Source organism: Tympanuchus pallidicinctus, unplaced genomic scaffold, assembly GCF_026119805.1.
Source record: "Tympanuchus pallidicinctus isolate F22 unplaced genomic scaffold, pur_lepc_1.0 scaffold4, whole genome shotgun sequence".
In the NCBI taxonomy this organism is placed as follows: domain Eukaryota; kingdom Metazoa; phylum Chordata; class Aves; order Galliformes; family Phasianidae; genus Tympanuchus; species Tympanuchus pallidicinctus.
Window position 1 is genome coordinate 39,380,748 of NW_026294758.1, and position 17,658 is coordinate 39,398,405.

Genomic DNA, 17,658 nt, shown 5'->3' on the forward strand with positions numbered 1-17,658 from the left:
ATTCAGGAAAGACAAGGACCTTCCTTATTGTAGTGTATCACCAGGAAATTATTGAAAGTTTAAAACTTAATTATTGAAAGTTACAGCCTAATAACAGAATGCTTTTTCAGAATTGTGTTGGAATTTACAGGTGAGATTGCCACACAACATTCAAGTCACTTATTTCTATAACAGTGGACATGGGTAAAGCATGTCTGTAGTTATACAACAAGTCTAGTGCCAACTGGAAATGAAGAAAATGCATCTGATGTGGAAAGCTTATAGATCTGGGATTCTTTAATAGGTATTACAGCTAGATTGACTGAGAAAGACTTACTTTCACCATCACACCAGGTTATGCTCACTCCTTTCTCACTGATCTCATCTGTAAATACCTCATTATAAATAACTTCAGCTGAGTACCACTGTGCCAGAACCAAGTGCCTTTCATTTTCAGAATAACACCATCTTCCTTGAGATGACTAAAGGTTATCCAAATCAGAAAAAAATATTCATTTATGCTTAAGGGGAGGGGGTTACATGCTTTCATTTTTACTTAGTAAGACTGGATAATAATGTTAGCCTACAGCATGAAACTCCTTTAAACAGCATAAGACTTCCTTTTCTCTTTTACACATCTCTGTTTTATAGTGTAAGAAAGATTCAGCTTTGCTTTAACTACTCTGCAGATTTCATAATAACAGTAAAAGTTACAAATCTCAGGCAAGATCTGACTTACTTTGGTAGATAATTTTTCTATTATTTTCAAAGAAATACATTACTTGTAGTTAAATAGAATTCTGGAAAAAGATTATAGGTGATGAAAAGTAATTTACAAATTCATTTCACTATGACTTTTGTCTTGTGTCAAAGCATCAGAGTCTCTTTTTCATGTCAGGTTTGAGCCACCAAATAATTACTCTAAGGAAAAGTGTAGGGAAGAGAGATTCAGCTCTCATTGCAAACTACAGTGTGAGAAGCATGCCTGAGGCAAAGCTGGGGACAGTAATATTTGTAGCATATACACAGGCTTTGGACAGGGATGCTTCTGGGATCCTTTAAATTAAACCAAGAATTGTTCTGTTCCCTCGGGTACCCCAGAATAGTGAGGCATCACAAAAGGCATAATTTGAACAACAGCTGCTCAGTCTTTCAGAAGGAAAGTTTACATCTTTCTTTCTTCTTGCACCGTTACACTGAACATACTGAGTTTGTTGTAAATGCCTTATCTGCATCTAGATTTGTGTGTTGGATAGCATGAGACATGCATGCTTCAACAGTGATGGAGGAATGTGTTAGGAGGTGTGGTACAGGCCAAGACACAAGCTGGATCTCTTTTACTGCATTGGGTTACCAGCCAGTGTCAATGACTGGCCCCCACTTCAGGGCCCCCAGCACCTGGTTCATTTATCTTCTGCCACTAATTACTGTATTACATTTTTTCTCATTGTCCCTTTTGAGATACCTGAAGGCACTGTCTCTATGCTCAGTATCATGTACTTGTGGGAAATGTAAAAGAAGTGTGCTAGTGCTTTTAGTCCAAGCTTGCTGTCTCCTCAGGAGGCAGAGACGAGCACTGCAGTTGGCCCACCTCCTCACCTATTGACAGCACAGGGAATGAGTCCTCACCTTGAGCAGTGTGGCTATTGCATCACAGCGTGCTGCTCTCACAGTTGTTATCCTGTACTTAGAAGGGTTGTCTTGAGCATAAGTGCTTCCTTTAAACTCTTCAGAAAAATTGCCAGGGGACATTATTCCCCCCTCTTCATGTGGAAAGAGGATGAAAATTATTCTCTCTTCTCAGACTGCAAAGAGGATGAGAAGAGATTAAAGCTAAACTTTTTCCAGCCTTTTATCTTGCCTGTAAAATATAAGAGATTTGAAAGAACAAAGGTATGGGAACTGCAAGAGTGAGAAACTGAAAGTCTGCTGAGTCCTCTGGTAAAGTAGTTTACCTCAAAGCTTAAGATTTTGTTGCCTTCCTGAGGATTTGCTTATCCTTTAATCATGATCATGTGGTTTGTGAACTTCAGTACTAAAAAAGGATTTTCAGCTATTCAACTATATATGATGTGAACAGATCAATTGAAAATAATTGTATTCTTGTTTTCCAATCAATAAATTTTATAAATAAGATTCACCTTGCAGTTAATCATCAAACACAAAGCCAAAGCATAACCTTCTATTCTGCCCTCAAGGAGCATTACTAAGTCAGTATGTGGAGTCTCTGGTGCTGCAGCTCATTAGAAAATCAATTCAAGCTATCACCATATAAAATCCTGAGCCATAGCTCTTGGGGAAAAAACACAACTCTTCATTAAAACTACATTCATAGCAGCTGACCATCCTTAGTGTGATTGAACCACGAACTGGTAACTTAAGTCATTCCTCTTCTGACAGATCTTGCTGCCTTGTCCCCTCTGTTTTGAGAGAGCACGTATCAACTACTTAGCATGTATTTGTTTCAGCTTTATTTTGTTTGTGCGAGAAAGAACCTTTGGTTCTTTTCTGATGGTAGCATGTGAGACATGGTTTTTGTGTGTAGAAGTTAGTTAACAAGCATCTTCTAACAGCGTACTGACACATGTTAAGCTATACTGCCTTGTAGAATAAATGCTTTATGAATGGTATACCAAAAGAAATAGTACAAAAGAAACTTGAGCCAAAGCTATCACCTGTTCCCGCAGCCTTAGAGCACACGGCCTTGCTGTTGGCAGCTGCCCTCTTGTCTTCTCAGAGCATTTTCAGGACAGATAGATTAATGAGTACCCTCTGTGCAAAAATTTTGGATACATCTGTGTATTTTCCCTTGCCATGAATGAGTTGACCAGTGTACTGCAACAAGTCCCAAGTGAAACAGACAGAAAGGGATCTCTTACCAAAGAATATCTAACATATGATCTTTATAAAGAATTATTTCTCAATTAGATAACTCTTTTGAACAACAAAATGGTATCTAATTTTATAAAGGAATTAGTAAGTTAATTTATTTCTGTCTGCAAGTAGTATTCTCAAAATACAATAAAATAGTTTTGTACATTGAATAGGACAAGATTTTTTTAGATTTCCCTAAAGTACAATGCCAGAGCTGAGAAGAAAATACCTTGCAGAAGAAGCATAGAAGAACTAAGTTTTATAACATACCAGGTCAGCATTTCTTTAGCCAGGGCTTCGTCTTACAGATTCCCAGGAATTTTGTCTTTCAAAATGAAGACATATAAGAACTGTGGAGAACTGTATTTCTAGCAAATGTCTTTGACTGATCAGCCACAAACCTTCTACACAACCACAATTCTTAAGTCACATTAGTGTGTCCTTACGCATGTCACTGAAAATCCACCAAGGTAGCTGAAAACCAAACATGGACCAGCTTTGTTCTGACTGAAGGCTATGCATAAGATAGAATTGCAGCAATTTCATCTGCTTATGTATAAAAAACTTCTTCTGACACAAATTAATCAAAGGAACATTTGCAGATTCTCTATTGAATCTATGACTTCTGAAGTTATTGTCAATGCAGTTAACTGTCTAGATAAGAACCATCATTTTTTTTTCCCAAAGACATTGAAAATATGGTGTAATGTCACGTCTACACTTCTCGTAAGAGTGGCACTCACCTATTGTGGAGTGTCTATGAAGGGCTTCCAGTGCTGGTGGCTCTCAGTGACCTATAACAGAGGCATAGTGCTACTGGGACCTGTGAAGAAAGAATCAAAGAGCTCAGTTGGAAGACAAGAAGATTTATAGAAGCACTATAGAAAAGCAGGAGCAAAGAGGGTATATATATAATACATCATATGTAATATATATATGTTATATATATGTGTGTGTTCATATAGACTTTGGAATTCATTAGTTGGACTTGCTTCCAGAACGGTGTCCACTGACACCAGTGAAACAGATTACAGTGGGAAACTCTCTAAGCAATATCTACATCTAAAAGGTCATCATTTCCCACTCTATAAGAGTGGAAAGGTTTAAGTGCAAATGTTATTTTCTGTTTTGCAGAAAGAAGACTGCAGTGTTCAAGTAAAAAAAATCAGTAGTCTTTCACAAACAATTTTGTTTTTATCATCCTGTCAACTAGTATCCAATAACTCATACACACCTTTTCTGTTTAGTACTTTTTTTTTCCTCTGTCTCCAAATTCCAGGTGGTCCGACCGTACCAGACAATGTCCAATCCTATGAGTAAGTTGACAGTACTCAACAGTATGCATTCACATTTCATTTTGGCTGACAATGGCACTACTGGCAAATATGGAGCAGAGGTGAAACTTCGTAGACAGCTGGAAAAGCACATTTCACTTCAGAAAATAAATACACGTGAGTAACATTTTCTTTATTCTGTTTTATAATTACAATTACATTAAAAAATTACATTAAAAATAATTATAAATAGTAAGTTATGTATATTTCACTATCTACTAGCTAATGTGATGAATGAGCAAGGGATAAGAAAGTAACGATGAACAAAGCTAATACAATTTGATTTTGGAGTAGTGTATGCAAGATTGCAGCACAAAAGTATAAATGAATTTGTTTCTGATAAGTTTCAAACAGTATTTGACAAAGCTCCTCTGATTTGACTCAGATGGTTGGTAACCCATCTCCTCAAAATTGTATGCAATTCTGGTCCCTTCATTTAATAATTACTGAATCATAGAATCATTATGGTTGGAAAAGACCACTGGGGCGATCTAGTAAAGATAGAGAGAAGAGTGACAAAAAGCTTTTTTGTGACAAAATCTTTAAAATTTGGAATGTCTATACATGTACAGATGTATGAAATTCTGTAGTACACAGAAAAGTTGAAGAAGAAATGACTGTACAACTCAAGCAGACCCAGAGTCATCAATATTTAGAGTCAGAGAGTGTTACCTGTAAAGTTGTGAAGTGTTACTCCATGTTTGCACTATATTTACTACTCCTAGACAGCTATCATTGACTACAGCCGGAGACAGAATAAAAGGCCAGGTGATCCTTTGATCTCTTTTTTAAAAATCATTTTGGGATAGAACATTCCATGTCATTACCAGACTGAAGCAGCAGGCTTCTCTCAAAGTTGTATTTTTATTTTCTCACAGAAAATGGCAAAAAAAAAAAAAAAAAAAAAAAAAAAAAACACTTAGGTTAGTGATTAGGTAAAGTAAAATATAATGTCTCCATATTGATATTATTTTTTCTGTAGTGTTACAAAAGCTTAATTTAGATGCGAAGTTTCCTTCTTTTAAGATATTTTTAGTTTTGTTATTATTATTTCCTTCTACTTAGTGTAAATTTAGTGCTAGCAAAAGAGAAAAGGATCAGTTCTGTAAATTGAGGTTAGGACTTACTTAGGGAGAAAATCTTCAGCTGCGCCATTGGCAGGTAGAATTCTTTCTCAGTTTTAGAACTGTGGACTCATTTAGGATGGAAAAGACCTTCAGTCCAGACAAACCTCAGCATTGTACCTGCATAACGTACCTTTAGGAATGAAAACAGAACTCATTTTTCAAAAGCGACAATATACAGTTTTTTGCTCAAAACTCCCCTTTTGAGCTTGTGATGCTCAAAACATGCAATTTGAGGCTAAGAAAGGTGACATTTTTTGTAAAACGAATACTTGAAATTGGAACAAGAGTAGGAAACGCATCTAATTACTCAGGTATCAGAAGATAATGAGTTATAGGCAGGCAGGCACAATATGATGCACAAAAACTAGCATTTCAGCAGGGCTTGATAAAGCTTGCTATGTCATGAATGCCAACTCTGCTTAAACTAAAATAGTGCTCTACTCAGATTTTTCAACACCGCTGTGTGAATTGATTGGAGGCAGCAGTAAATCAAAATGAGAGAAGTCCAGGCTTTTTAGTTCTATGATATCAGTGTAACATTTCTTTTTCTCAATAGTGTGTGAGTATGTTCAAGTGTGTATGTTTTCTAAGTTGTGTCTTTGTGAGTGTTCTTAGCAGGTGGAGACAGTGTGATCTAAGCCTAGGCTAACAGAAGAGTCATACTTGAATATGGCATACATGACGTCAAGCTGTAGGAAAATGTACTGTAAATGGGATGTTTATAAGAAAATTGTCAGCATGTGTTGTTCACAACATAGTGTTTTGTTGTTGAGACAAGCTTCCTATTAAAAAAGTAAATCTCTTCAGAGATTTAACTTAATTCAGACTTGCACGAAACATTTATACACTGAAAAGTGGCTAAACTCCAAATCTTATTAGCACTCTTGACCTCATCCAAAACCTTCAAAAAAGGAAGGCTTTCTCTTCTCTGGCTTCTCTTTGCAGCCCCCCCCCCCCTTTCCCCCTTGGGCCCCATGCCCAAGAGTATGTATCTTCTTCTTCTTTTCCCTTTTCCCATGCGGCAGACTGACTCTAGCATTTAACCTCTTCCTGCCAAATCACTCTCTTGTAAATATAAAAATACTCAGATCTCAACAATTCTTCAAAATCAGGAAAGTGAAAGAACTGCTGACAAGGAGGATTGCAGGTGATATTTGTACAGCATGTCTCTGTGACATCCAGAATTTTTATGTTTTCTGTTATGAATGACATTATAGCTTCAGCAAGCAAAATTACTAGCACTGCAAGGATTAGGAAGTTCTTTGTTTATGCCTCGTTTCACTTTCTTCTCTTTGTAAAGAAGATGATTTAGTGCTGTTTTGCCTCTAGTGAATGGAAAGGTGACCATATGGATGAGAGAAGGACCACCTGTCCTCTTGGGTCAGCCAAACAGATGGTCACTTTTTGATGCCCTTTCTTACCCTTGGTTCTAGCAGAGCAGAAGAGGTTCTTGGTCTTGTGTGTGCACAGTCAGTGCTGCAATGAGATCTTCATCTGAACAGGAGTGTGTCTGCACACATGCCCTTATTTACTGTTTTACAGTGGTAAGCATTAAAATGGAGTTGAGACATCAAACTTTTGTTCTCTAGAGAGCTGGGAAAGTACAGTTATTCCTTAATGATACTAAATAAATAAATAAATAAATGGACTAGAAAAAAAGAACAGATTCTGAAACAAAAAGTTCGTGAATTCTTATTTCACAGCCTGTCCTTGGACAATGGTGCTAAAAGCAGATTTTTTTTTCTTATTTTTCTTATTTTTAAGCCTGCCTGACTTTTACATGCTAGGCTTGTCACTTCTTATTTCCCTTCCTGTGCTTCAACTGTGCCATTTTTCAATTCAATTATAGTTCCTCTAGATGTTTGGGATTATGCGTTATTAGTGAAGAGAAAATTCAAGTTTACTACTCACCTATGAAAGACATGAAAAACTGTATTCCTCTGAAATAGATTAAGAAAGTAGCAATCTCCCTTCTTATAAAAACTGAGTTTAAATCAGGCTAGTAAATATGCCACATAATTCTAAAAAGACTGTTTTTAATATGGCATCACTTGCAGTCATTCAGCAGCATCTAATTTACTGAATGAATGTCACTGTTAAATAATAATAACAATAATAACAACTTGGCTCATATCCCTGTGAATTTATGACCACTAGAGAAAAAGAAAGATTATTTATTATTTGTTATTATTTATTGAAATCTCTCTTTTCCCTCTACCTATTCAACTTATACCTACCACTTCTATAGCTCTGATTCTGCCCCCAAAAACTATTCACACAAAAATAAAAAATGCTTCCCAGATAAGCAGAGAGTGCATTTGCAGGTTAGTCTAAGTTTGCAGCTCCAGTAGAGTAACCCAGCTGTTATTTAGCTAGAGGTCACTTTGACAATTCAGTGTTTAGAGAAGGTCTTTATTTTCACAAGTGAAGAGAACCTTAACACAACCCAGCAACTGTTGCTTACAGTGAGCCACCATTTCTCTCGAAGCATGAAGTTTCGAAGTGAATCATTGTGCAATAAGAAATGATAAATGTAAGATGAACTTCTCAAAAACTGTTTCATGTTCAAAAGTAAATACTGAAACTGATCTGAACAGAAATGTTTCTCATATTCATTTCACACAAGTGTTTGAGTCCTGGACTTCTAGCTGGAATTTGAAGGTAGGAAGGTCTTAAAATGTACTCTGCAAAGAAGGAAAAATATCTTTGTGATGATCTCAGCCATATAGTTTATTTGTACAATATTACATGGATAATTTGACGGCTCTGTAAAAATTTTTACACAAAAACATGAAATTAAAACACATTCTCACTCCTGGCTCGAAAATATTGCAAAAACTTTGTGATGAAAGTGAAGAAATTTTAAGCATGATAACATGTCTCCACTCAAAATATATGTTTTTCAAGATTTATTTAGTGAATGGCAGCTGTACTCCAGCTACAATGCTTTGCTTATACTGCAGTGCTCAGAAACTCATCCGTAACTTTGTCAAGCTGAGACTGAAAACTTCCAACAGTGAGTACTCAACCACCTATCTGAGCTTCTGCAAAAAGTGTGGGGACCTTCCCCATCCTCCCTGATGTCAAGAGCTTCCAAACAGCTATTTATGGCCATTTTATCTTATTTTGCTGGGACTAAGAAAGAGTCTGACTCTAACACCTTTGTAATGCCCTTTAGATTTGTGTAAACAGATACAGGATTACTCTTTTTCAAAACTGTATATAAATTTAGCCTTACTGATTATTTTTAATAGGCCTTAGTCCTCAAAAGGTTTTCTGCCATGGTACTGTACTGCTCATATTTAATTATTACTCTTCTAAAATTATTTTGCATCCCTCAAGCTCCTACATTATTTCTTCATAAAAATCATTCTAAAACTTAAATTTCAACACCAACTTCTGTTCAGAATAAATAGGGTTCTATGTTTCCTCTAAAATATTGGGTGTCTTTTTACTTCTTTAGAATCCTACATATGATTCATTTCCTTCTGCCTTTGAGGGCTCGAAAGTATTCTGGTAATAGGCCTGAGCTGAAGGCTTTACCCTTTTTCAGGCAAAAAGTCACTGTAGTAGATTGACGTGCAATTAATTTTACCCATTTTGTGAATATATTAAGTAACACTTTCTTATTATCAAAGATAAAAATAATTCATATTACACACAAAGATTACATACTAATGCTTACAGAATTTCTCTTCAAACTTCCTACCTCAAATTTCACCTTTTTTAGTCTGAACTAAGGTTTCCAGATGCACAATACACCATTCATTACTGCTGTTTACATTAAGAGCTTTGTACGGGTTAGTTTCTACTGAATCATTTAACTGAATTATGTACAGTTAAACTGTAGTTTAACTGAGTTATTACTACTAACTGAAATACCTTTAAAGCTTTAAATCTTTAAAGAGCTTTCTGCCTTGTTGCCAAAGCATTTCTATCATGAATGCATAGCTTCCCTTCATATAAGTGTACTTCTTGGAGGAGTGGAGAAAGGTATTTACAAATAATTTATTCCTATGTAATCATCAAATATAACCTATTTAATAGTATTCATGAAAGAGGTAGTGAATTAATAGGAATATTTCCAGATTTTCCTTAGAACATACATCTGTTAGCAGAATCAGTACCCACACGTCAGTAATCAAATCTGTGTTTGGCATGTGGAAGGAGTAATGTGTTCTCAATAGTGGTTCAGAGGGCAGAATATGAGGTTTGTGTAGTATCTGCAAATCTGACAAATGGCCTTGAAAGCATATTGATCTTGTGCTAGTGTCATTTTTCTTTAAATTCCAGACATCTTTCTTATGCTGAAAACTTCATTTATCAAAAGATTTACATCTTGAACAGAAGACTAGTAGTGGTAACATATTCTCTATCTGACAGAGATTTTGTTTGTTTTGGAAATAGATGGAGCCTAAGCATTGAAGCAACAGTGTTCTAATTAGGTCTAACAGCTACCCTCGAGGATTTAAATGCGAAAGGTCTACTGATTGCTCTAATGACTTAATAGAGGCTTATTTGCTTGTCAGGCTGGACTATTTACGCATATGCCATTTTGCAGCATGAAATATAACCTTGGGGAAGGAAAAAGCAGTGACAAAGCAGAAGGATTTCACTATCATGAAGAATGAAGATAACATGAATGGGTAATGTCGACTAGGCAGGAGACTAACCTTTTATTGGGAGATATAGGGAGGTGGAGAGGGAGAAAGGGTGATATTTTTCACTGTGGAAATTATTCTTCTTAAAACTAGGTACCTTCTAGTTTTTTTTCAGGAACTGTTATAAAGCAGAAAATCCTTTATAAATCCTTCATTGAGGTTTAATTGCAAATGGATCCAAAATCAGAATGTTTTGAGTAGACAGATTTGTTTTGTATCTTTCATGAACTTCTTAAATCAGCACACTCTTTTAGCACGTATGAAGCTTTCAGAATTGAAAAATGGACAAAGTGATTTCTTCAAAGCCATGTATGGATTATCGATCAGAAGCAATTGATTTAAATGTAGTTGGCCACCCTCCTGGAATAGGTAGACCATAGCACAAGGTTTTGAACGACAAGCTGTACAACTGTGTTGAAGCAAATCTTCCATTTATATGAAATGTGACACAACAGAGACGTACAGTGATCCTCAACATTAATTTTCATTTTCTACTTTTATGCTGTGACATTAATACTTCAAGTGTTACCTACATGATCATAGATTCATAGAATGGCTAAAGTTGGAGATGACTTCAGAGATCATCTAGTTCCAACCCCCTGCCATAGGGGTATGTCTTGCTAGTCACCAGATCAGGCTGCCCAGGAGCCCATCCAACCTGGCCTTGAACACTTGTAGAGATGGGGCTTCCACAACCTCTCTGAGCAGCCTGTTCCAGTGCCTCACTGACATCCAAGTAAAAAATTTCTACCTAATATCTAATCTAAATCTACCTTCTTTTATTTAAAGCCTTTATTCCTTCTTCTGTCACTATGAGTCTCCCTCCTGCTTGAAGGTCCTCTTCAAGTACTGGAAGGCAGCAGTAAGGTCTCCCAGAGCCTTCTTTTTTCCAAGCTAAACAAGCAAAACTCAACCTTTTTCCATAGAAGAGGTAGTCCAGCCCTTTGATCATCTTCATGGCCCTCCTCTGGACCCTCTCCAACAGCTTCACATCCTTTCTTTGCTGGGGCCTCAGGCTTGGACACAGTACTCAAGGTAAGCCTTCACAAAGGCAGAGCAGAAGGGGACAATCTCCTCCCTCATCCTGCTGAACATTCCTCTTTTGGAGCAGCCCAGGATACAGTTGGCCTCCTGGGCTTCAAGAGCACACTGTGAGCTCATGTCCAGCTTTTCATTCACCAGAAATCCCAACTTCTTCTCCACAGGGCTGCTCTCAATGAGTTCTTCTCCCAGACTGTACTTTAATCTAGGATTGATTGCCTTGGCCTAAGTACAATACCCACGTCACTTGGCCCTGCTAAACCTCATTAGATTTTCAGGTGCCCACTTTTCAAGCATGTTCTTGTCCCTTTGGATTATGTTTCTCCCTTCTTTTGTGTCAACTGCACCACTTGGCTTAGTGTTGTCAGCAAACTTGCTGAAAGTAGACTCAATCCCTCTGTCTATGTCATTGATAAAGATGTTGAAGAACATCAGTCCCAAGATAGACGTCTGAGGAATACCCCTTGTGACCAACCTCTTCCTGGACATAGAGCCATTAACAAAAAACCACTGGCTAGAGCCATTCAACCAATTCTTTATCCAACTAATAGTCCAGCCTTCAAATCCATGTCTCTCCAATTTAGAGATAAGGATATGGTGCAGGACCATGTCAAAGGTCATGCACAAGTCCAAGTAGACTGCATCAGTTGCCCTTCCTTTGTCCACTGATACCATCATTCCATTATAGAAGGCCGCCAAATTGGTCAGACAAGATCTGCTCTTGGTGATATTGTGCTGGCTGTCTCATCTTTCATGTGTGTTAGCATTTCTTCCATGAGGATTTGCTCCATGATCTTCCCAGGCACAGACTACAGTGGCCTGTAGTTCTTTGGATCTTCCTTTCTCACTTTCTTGAATATGGGAGTGATGTTTCCCCTTTTCCAGTCACCAAGGACTTCTCCCAGCAGCCATGATTTTTCAAATATGCTGGAGAGTGGCTTAACAACCACATCAGTTGATTTCTTCAGAACCCTAGGGTGCATATCATGTAGCCTCACAGACTTGTACACTTAACATTATGCTTCATCTTCATGTGAAAGCAATATTAAAAAAAAAATAAAAATAAAAAATTCCCTACTGCAGTTTTGCTAATGCCTCGTGTCATTCTTTATTGAGTCGGTAGACACCACCCTTGGTTCTGGGAGTTTTGTGAGAAGAGACTACTCCTTGGTAAGGAACTGATCAAAAATTTGGGTAGCTTGATTGGATAAATGAGGCAATTTGGAGAGGGTAATGTGTCAACAGTGTCTGTTCATGTGACCCGTGGACTTCCCTTTGTCATCCTATGCCTGAGAATATATGAAGGGGGCTGGGAAGGCAAAGGGACGTTCAACTGTCATCACTGGCATCTTCTCTGACCATTGCACCATCATCAAATACATTTGAATTCTCATTTGTTTCAGATTTTTCCTTCACATTCTGTTCAGCTCCAAGTGCATTCCCATAACTTCACAGCTAGAAAGATGTAGGTACAAACTTCCTTCTGGGGGAGGGAGGTTGCTGTAAATTAGACTGGTGAAATCTGAGGAAACCTCAGAACTCTGAAGATTTACTGGTTTGAGGTTTGTTGGATGTCTGAAAAATGAGTCTTTTTCATTGAACGTTTAATGTTGGTAGATCATGGCGCTACAGGAGCCAAAAATATTTCAAAAGGTCTGAGAAAACACATACCAGTAAAAAGCTATTCTTGAGGCACAGGTACATAATGAGTGATAGAGTACAAGAGGATCTGTATGATCCTCTTACAGATTTGATATTCAGCGTGTTTATTGAAAACATGTGTGTTCTCATATGGTTGATATACAAGCAAGAGCAAATTGATCTTTTCAGTTTTACAATGTTCAGAGATTTTAGACTCACTGAATTTGTTGCAATTAGCAGAACAAAGACATTGAACTAAGCAAAAAGCGAAATTTCTGCTATTCATTTTCCAGAACAAGAGTGAAAGGAGAGTTTTCTGAGATTATATGTTGTCCAGTATACAGACTTATGTGCAAAATAGAATGAGGAAAACTACCCAGTGTGTAATCTGACATAGTGAAAAATTTGGTTATGCTGCTGTATTATTTTTATAGACATTGTGCTTATATCCAAGGGAACCATGGGAAGTTTGAGGGAAGAGAAGACAATGTGAAAAGTACTGAAATTGCAATTGTTCTTGAGTCATGTAGGCCCTTACCTATAGCTGATGAGCTCCTAGAAAACAAATTAGATCCTGTAGTACTGGCGTAATGAACATTTGGCTTCTATAACAGATGTGGTATATTTTGATTGGAACCATTGATATTCTTGTAATTACTTCTAAATCTTTGAACTTAATGCGAGCTTTGAAATATTTATTGCCATCCTGCAAAAAAGCAGCAAGTAACCAAATTGGTTGTTTTGGGCTGGTGAGGCTCAGAAATCTGAAGGATTAGTTTCACTATGTCTTGCCTGTTTTTACTAAGCTTTCTGTCATTTTGCAGAGACAGAATGGAAAGGGAAATAAATAATCACAATTTTTACATCATTTTTTAATATTTCTATTTTATTGTCTGTTTTAAGAATCAAGCCCTTAGTAAATGAAGGTATGGTCCAGATGTTGGACCATTCACAATGACATTGTCTGTCAATGCCACATCTGCTAGGTTGATAGATAACAATGACAGTGTTTGGTTTTGTTCACTTTGGCTTGCTTACCACTCCAAAATGGCTAATATTGCACAAGGAACATGTTTCCCACTATTTATGAAGTACTGAAATTTAGAGGAGGAAACCTAAAAAGTATCCTATCTAATAATTCTCTGAAATCTAGCTCAGCATGGGATGTCACATATATATCACAAAGTATGTTTAGATCAATGAGGAAGGAATACTGGACAATTGAAAATGAAAGAAGTGAAATGAGGGCAGAAGAGAAAGAAGAACAGACTGGGACAAATGAGATCATATTCTCAGTAAAGAGGAGAATTAAAAATAGAGGAGATAAAAGGGGATAATGTATTTCACACAGAGAAATGGAGAAAAGATGAAAATGTGACAGGGATGCCAAAAAGAACATTAGAATGGTAACATAAAATGGAAGTGACCAAAACAAGGAAAACAAAGAGAATGAGTGCAAACTACAAAGGAAACCGTAAAGCTGAACAAAATAAAATTTGTATTAGTTATTTTAAAATATGTTTGGGAAGCATGAAAAAGTGAATGATAACTAATGAGATTGAATGAGACTGTGGCTGAAGAAGAGACAAAACATAAATTGAAAAGCAAAAATAAGTGAAAGCTCCTGAACTTTCCTTTGTTAACAGTGGTTCTGTTTACACTTTTACACATAATCCTTTAGTTCCATGAATCTGAGAAAGATATCAAATATTCTCAGAATTTATTGTATTAGCTTACTAGGTTACCTCGATTTCTCTAGACATAGGATATGTAATGAATCTCCAGACAAGTGGAAGATCTATTAATTTATTAAAATAAAAATTTGTTGAAGTTGTGTGGAAGCGGGTAGAATTTTACAAATTTGTATTCTTTGAAAATAGAAAAAAAATGATAGTCTTTAACTGTATGTGTTCTCAGTATTGTCTTTTTGACAATTAAATGAAATCTGTCTCATCTTTACCATAACAGGAATAAGTAAACACCTGGGAAGGACACCAGAAATAAGTGGTGGGGGAAAAGGAGAGCCACTGCAAGAAGAGCAGCTATGTGAAATTAAGTTTGAGTTCGGTATAGCAGCTAAGGGATGTTTGTGCCTCCCTGCATAGTAAGATCCAGTATCCCTCTCCATTATCCTGTGAAGACTACGCTCTTTTTTTTCCAGTTGTGTTCATTTAATAGCTAATAATCTAATTGTGGGAGGGAGCAGATAGAGGAGGGGCAAACTCAAAAAATTGCTAGAGTCTATCTGATGGATAGATTTAAACATTAAAAGGCTCTTTAAACTAATGGTGCTTGGAGACCTAAGGGTTAAGAACTGCTTATGTGATTTGTGGAGATGGGAGAAGTAGATCATTGTATAATGTAGGTGATCTTTCTTATATTGATGTTTTAGCCCAAATTGTTTCATATACTTTTTTAGAGGCATTTTAGGCCTTTCAGAGGGCCTGAAAGCTGAAAACTGTAGCCTGAAAAAAAAAAAAAAGGAAAAAAAAAAAAACCCACAAACCTGTAACCATGCTTTAAGACTAATCTAAAAGAAAGGTTGTGAATTATTTCAGGATGTTCTCTGTTATCACTGAAGCTTTTTGAGGCAATTAGGGCCATACACAGTGCCACAGAGAAGTCTAAAGGTGAGAAAGGCAGATTTGTTTATATGGGCAAGCTTTTAAAAGACTTTAAAATCCAATACCATTTTAAATCTGTTTAAACAGTATTTACCCTGTGGTTAGACACGCTATTAACAAGTGAAAGAAAAGCAGTGTCCGTTGACTCAGTGTTTCTGTAAGGCAAATATTAGTTCAGAATTTTAAAATTACTTCCCTCAAACTCCTAAGCTCGTGCCGAGTAGACTCCTGCTCATTAAAATTCCAGAGCATATTTAATTGCTTATCCACTCTGTGTAAGTACCTCTCACTGTGATGTCCAAGCACTGTGCGAATACTTGGTCCAACATGCTTCTGAGAACCACGAGTTTCATGTGGAGTGTTTCTTTCACCTTTGTTGATGCAACACAGTGTTGCGTACTCTGCTGGCCTCATGAAGCAGGGGCAAGATGTTAACCTTCCAAGATTGATTTCTTTGTAGAACTGAGTACTTTGTTTAATTTTCTTTATGTAAGTTCCCAGAAAAGAGGTTCCAACTTGAGTTTCAAGGTTCCAAAAGCCTAAAACAGTGCAAAAAATAAGAGATCTTATTTTTCTGTTTCAGATATAAATTATTAAAGATTATTAGTTGATTTTCAGTAAAAAATCATACTTCCTCTGACATATTTAGGCTTAATTTAAGATCAGATTTTAAAAAAATTAGTTCAGAATTGTCAAGAAGTCCCTGAACACATGGATATTTTTGTTGAGCTTCACAGTACTTGATGAGTCTTCTAATCAGAATTAAACTGAATTTCCACTAATATAACTGAAAAACATTCCTTGCATTAAAAAGTCTTGAACTGAAACCTCATCTCTCACATAAGTAGTCTGTTTGTTGGAAATACATCATCTATTTGATGTAGTTGAGGATTTGTTATGCTGGCACTAGTTTTAGGATTAGAGACCCGTGATTGCTGGGTTAATTTTTTATTTATGTTCCTAGTTAGAATTGCATGTATAAATAGGTATTTTCATGAACTTTTAATGGATTTTTCTTTTCAAGTAGTAAGTATTTATCCACATGACAATCAAATGCAGTTAATTTTGTCTTATATCTGAAACAGCTGTAGAAAGAGAACCAAAATCAGATAAATAGTTCAGTGCTCGACAGATTATGCGAGTATCAGGACACCTGTCTATAACAGAGTTGTAGTGCATGTGCTCAGAGTGCATTTTGTTAGGATCAGACACATTTCTGGATCCAAGTTTTACCTCAAATATAAGTCGATTACCATTTTAAACCCTCATATTTTTGAAGTTTCCCATTCTGCTCATCATATCCTGTAGTCCTGTGTGAATGTGTATAAGAGATACAGTGTCTGTAAGGCCAGGGATGATTACTTCCAGTACATCAAAGGAAAATATATTCCTACTTACTTTGCTGTGCTGACTATTTGCCTTCTTGTTTGCTGTTACATTTGACTAATACTTAGGCCAGCTCTTAACCACAATCTGGGCCTATAAATTCTAGATCAGGCTGCAGACAAGGGTGAGATTGGGTCATGCCTCAGAATAACACAAGCACTTGCAGACTAGCAAAAGCAGCATTTTACCGAGGGGGAGACATCAATGCAGGATGAAAGAACAACCCTGGAATTCAGGCAGTTTTTTACTCCAGAGGTATGAATGTCATGAGGTTCTTCTTGTCATATGTACAAAGGAAACTGTTGTCCAGAATAACAGGAGTTAAAAGAGTAAAGGTCAGAGAGAATTTCTTCTTAATATTACTGAGAGATTCATTTATTTTAATAAATGAACATATTCTATTTACTGGAACAACCTAAAGATTTATCTATAAAGTGGAACAAGAAGGCAGGAAAATCTAGAAAAAAATAAAGACCCTTATTAAATAAAACTATGTATTATAGGACAATTTTAAAATTGTCAGGTTTTGCACACAAATTATTCAGTCTCACATAAATGAGCATAAAGTCTTCATTTTCAGATATATATGGTCATTGCAAGCTATCTGTGCAATATGGTTTATATGCATGCCTCTGAGTGCACTGTACAGCTGCAAGCACTTGGAGGCATGTTATCATATGCATGTCTGTTGACTTAAATTTTTAAATTCTTGGATTTTTTTTTTATGGCTTGGCAGATGATTAAAAAAGGAGCATTGTGCTTACCCTATTCAAAAGCATTTGAAAGAATTTTGCAGATAGAAAAACAGCCATTGCCCACAAATGGTAAACCTCTTTCAGGACATAAGCAAGTTAGAAATCAAATATCTGTCTTGATGTCTGTCTAGAGCCTCAAGCTTTTTTGCACAGATCTCTGCACTACTTATGAGTAGTGCATAACCTTCTATGTATCACAGTTATTCTTATAAGCACACTTGCATACATGAGTAGTA

General features: G+C 36.5%; 1 protein-coding gene across 6 annotated transcripts in view; it reads left to right on the forward strand.

Annotated features, from left to right (window-relative positions):
* The window catches only part of TRPM3 (transient receptor potential cation channel subfamily M member 3), a 396,319-nt gene that overhangs the window by 281,209 nt on the left and 97,452 nt on the right, over positions 1-17,658 (forward strand). For all 6 annotated transcript variants that reach the window (XM_052701292.1, XM_052701293.1, XM_052701289.1 and 3 more), the window contains exon 6: positions 4,133-4,304. In XM_052701292.1, coding sequence (XP_052557252.1) covers positions 4,133-4,304 — 172 coding nt within the window. The remainder of the gene's footprint in view (positions 1-4,132; positions 4,305-17,658) is intronic.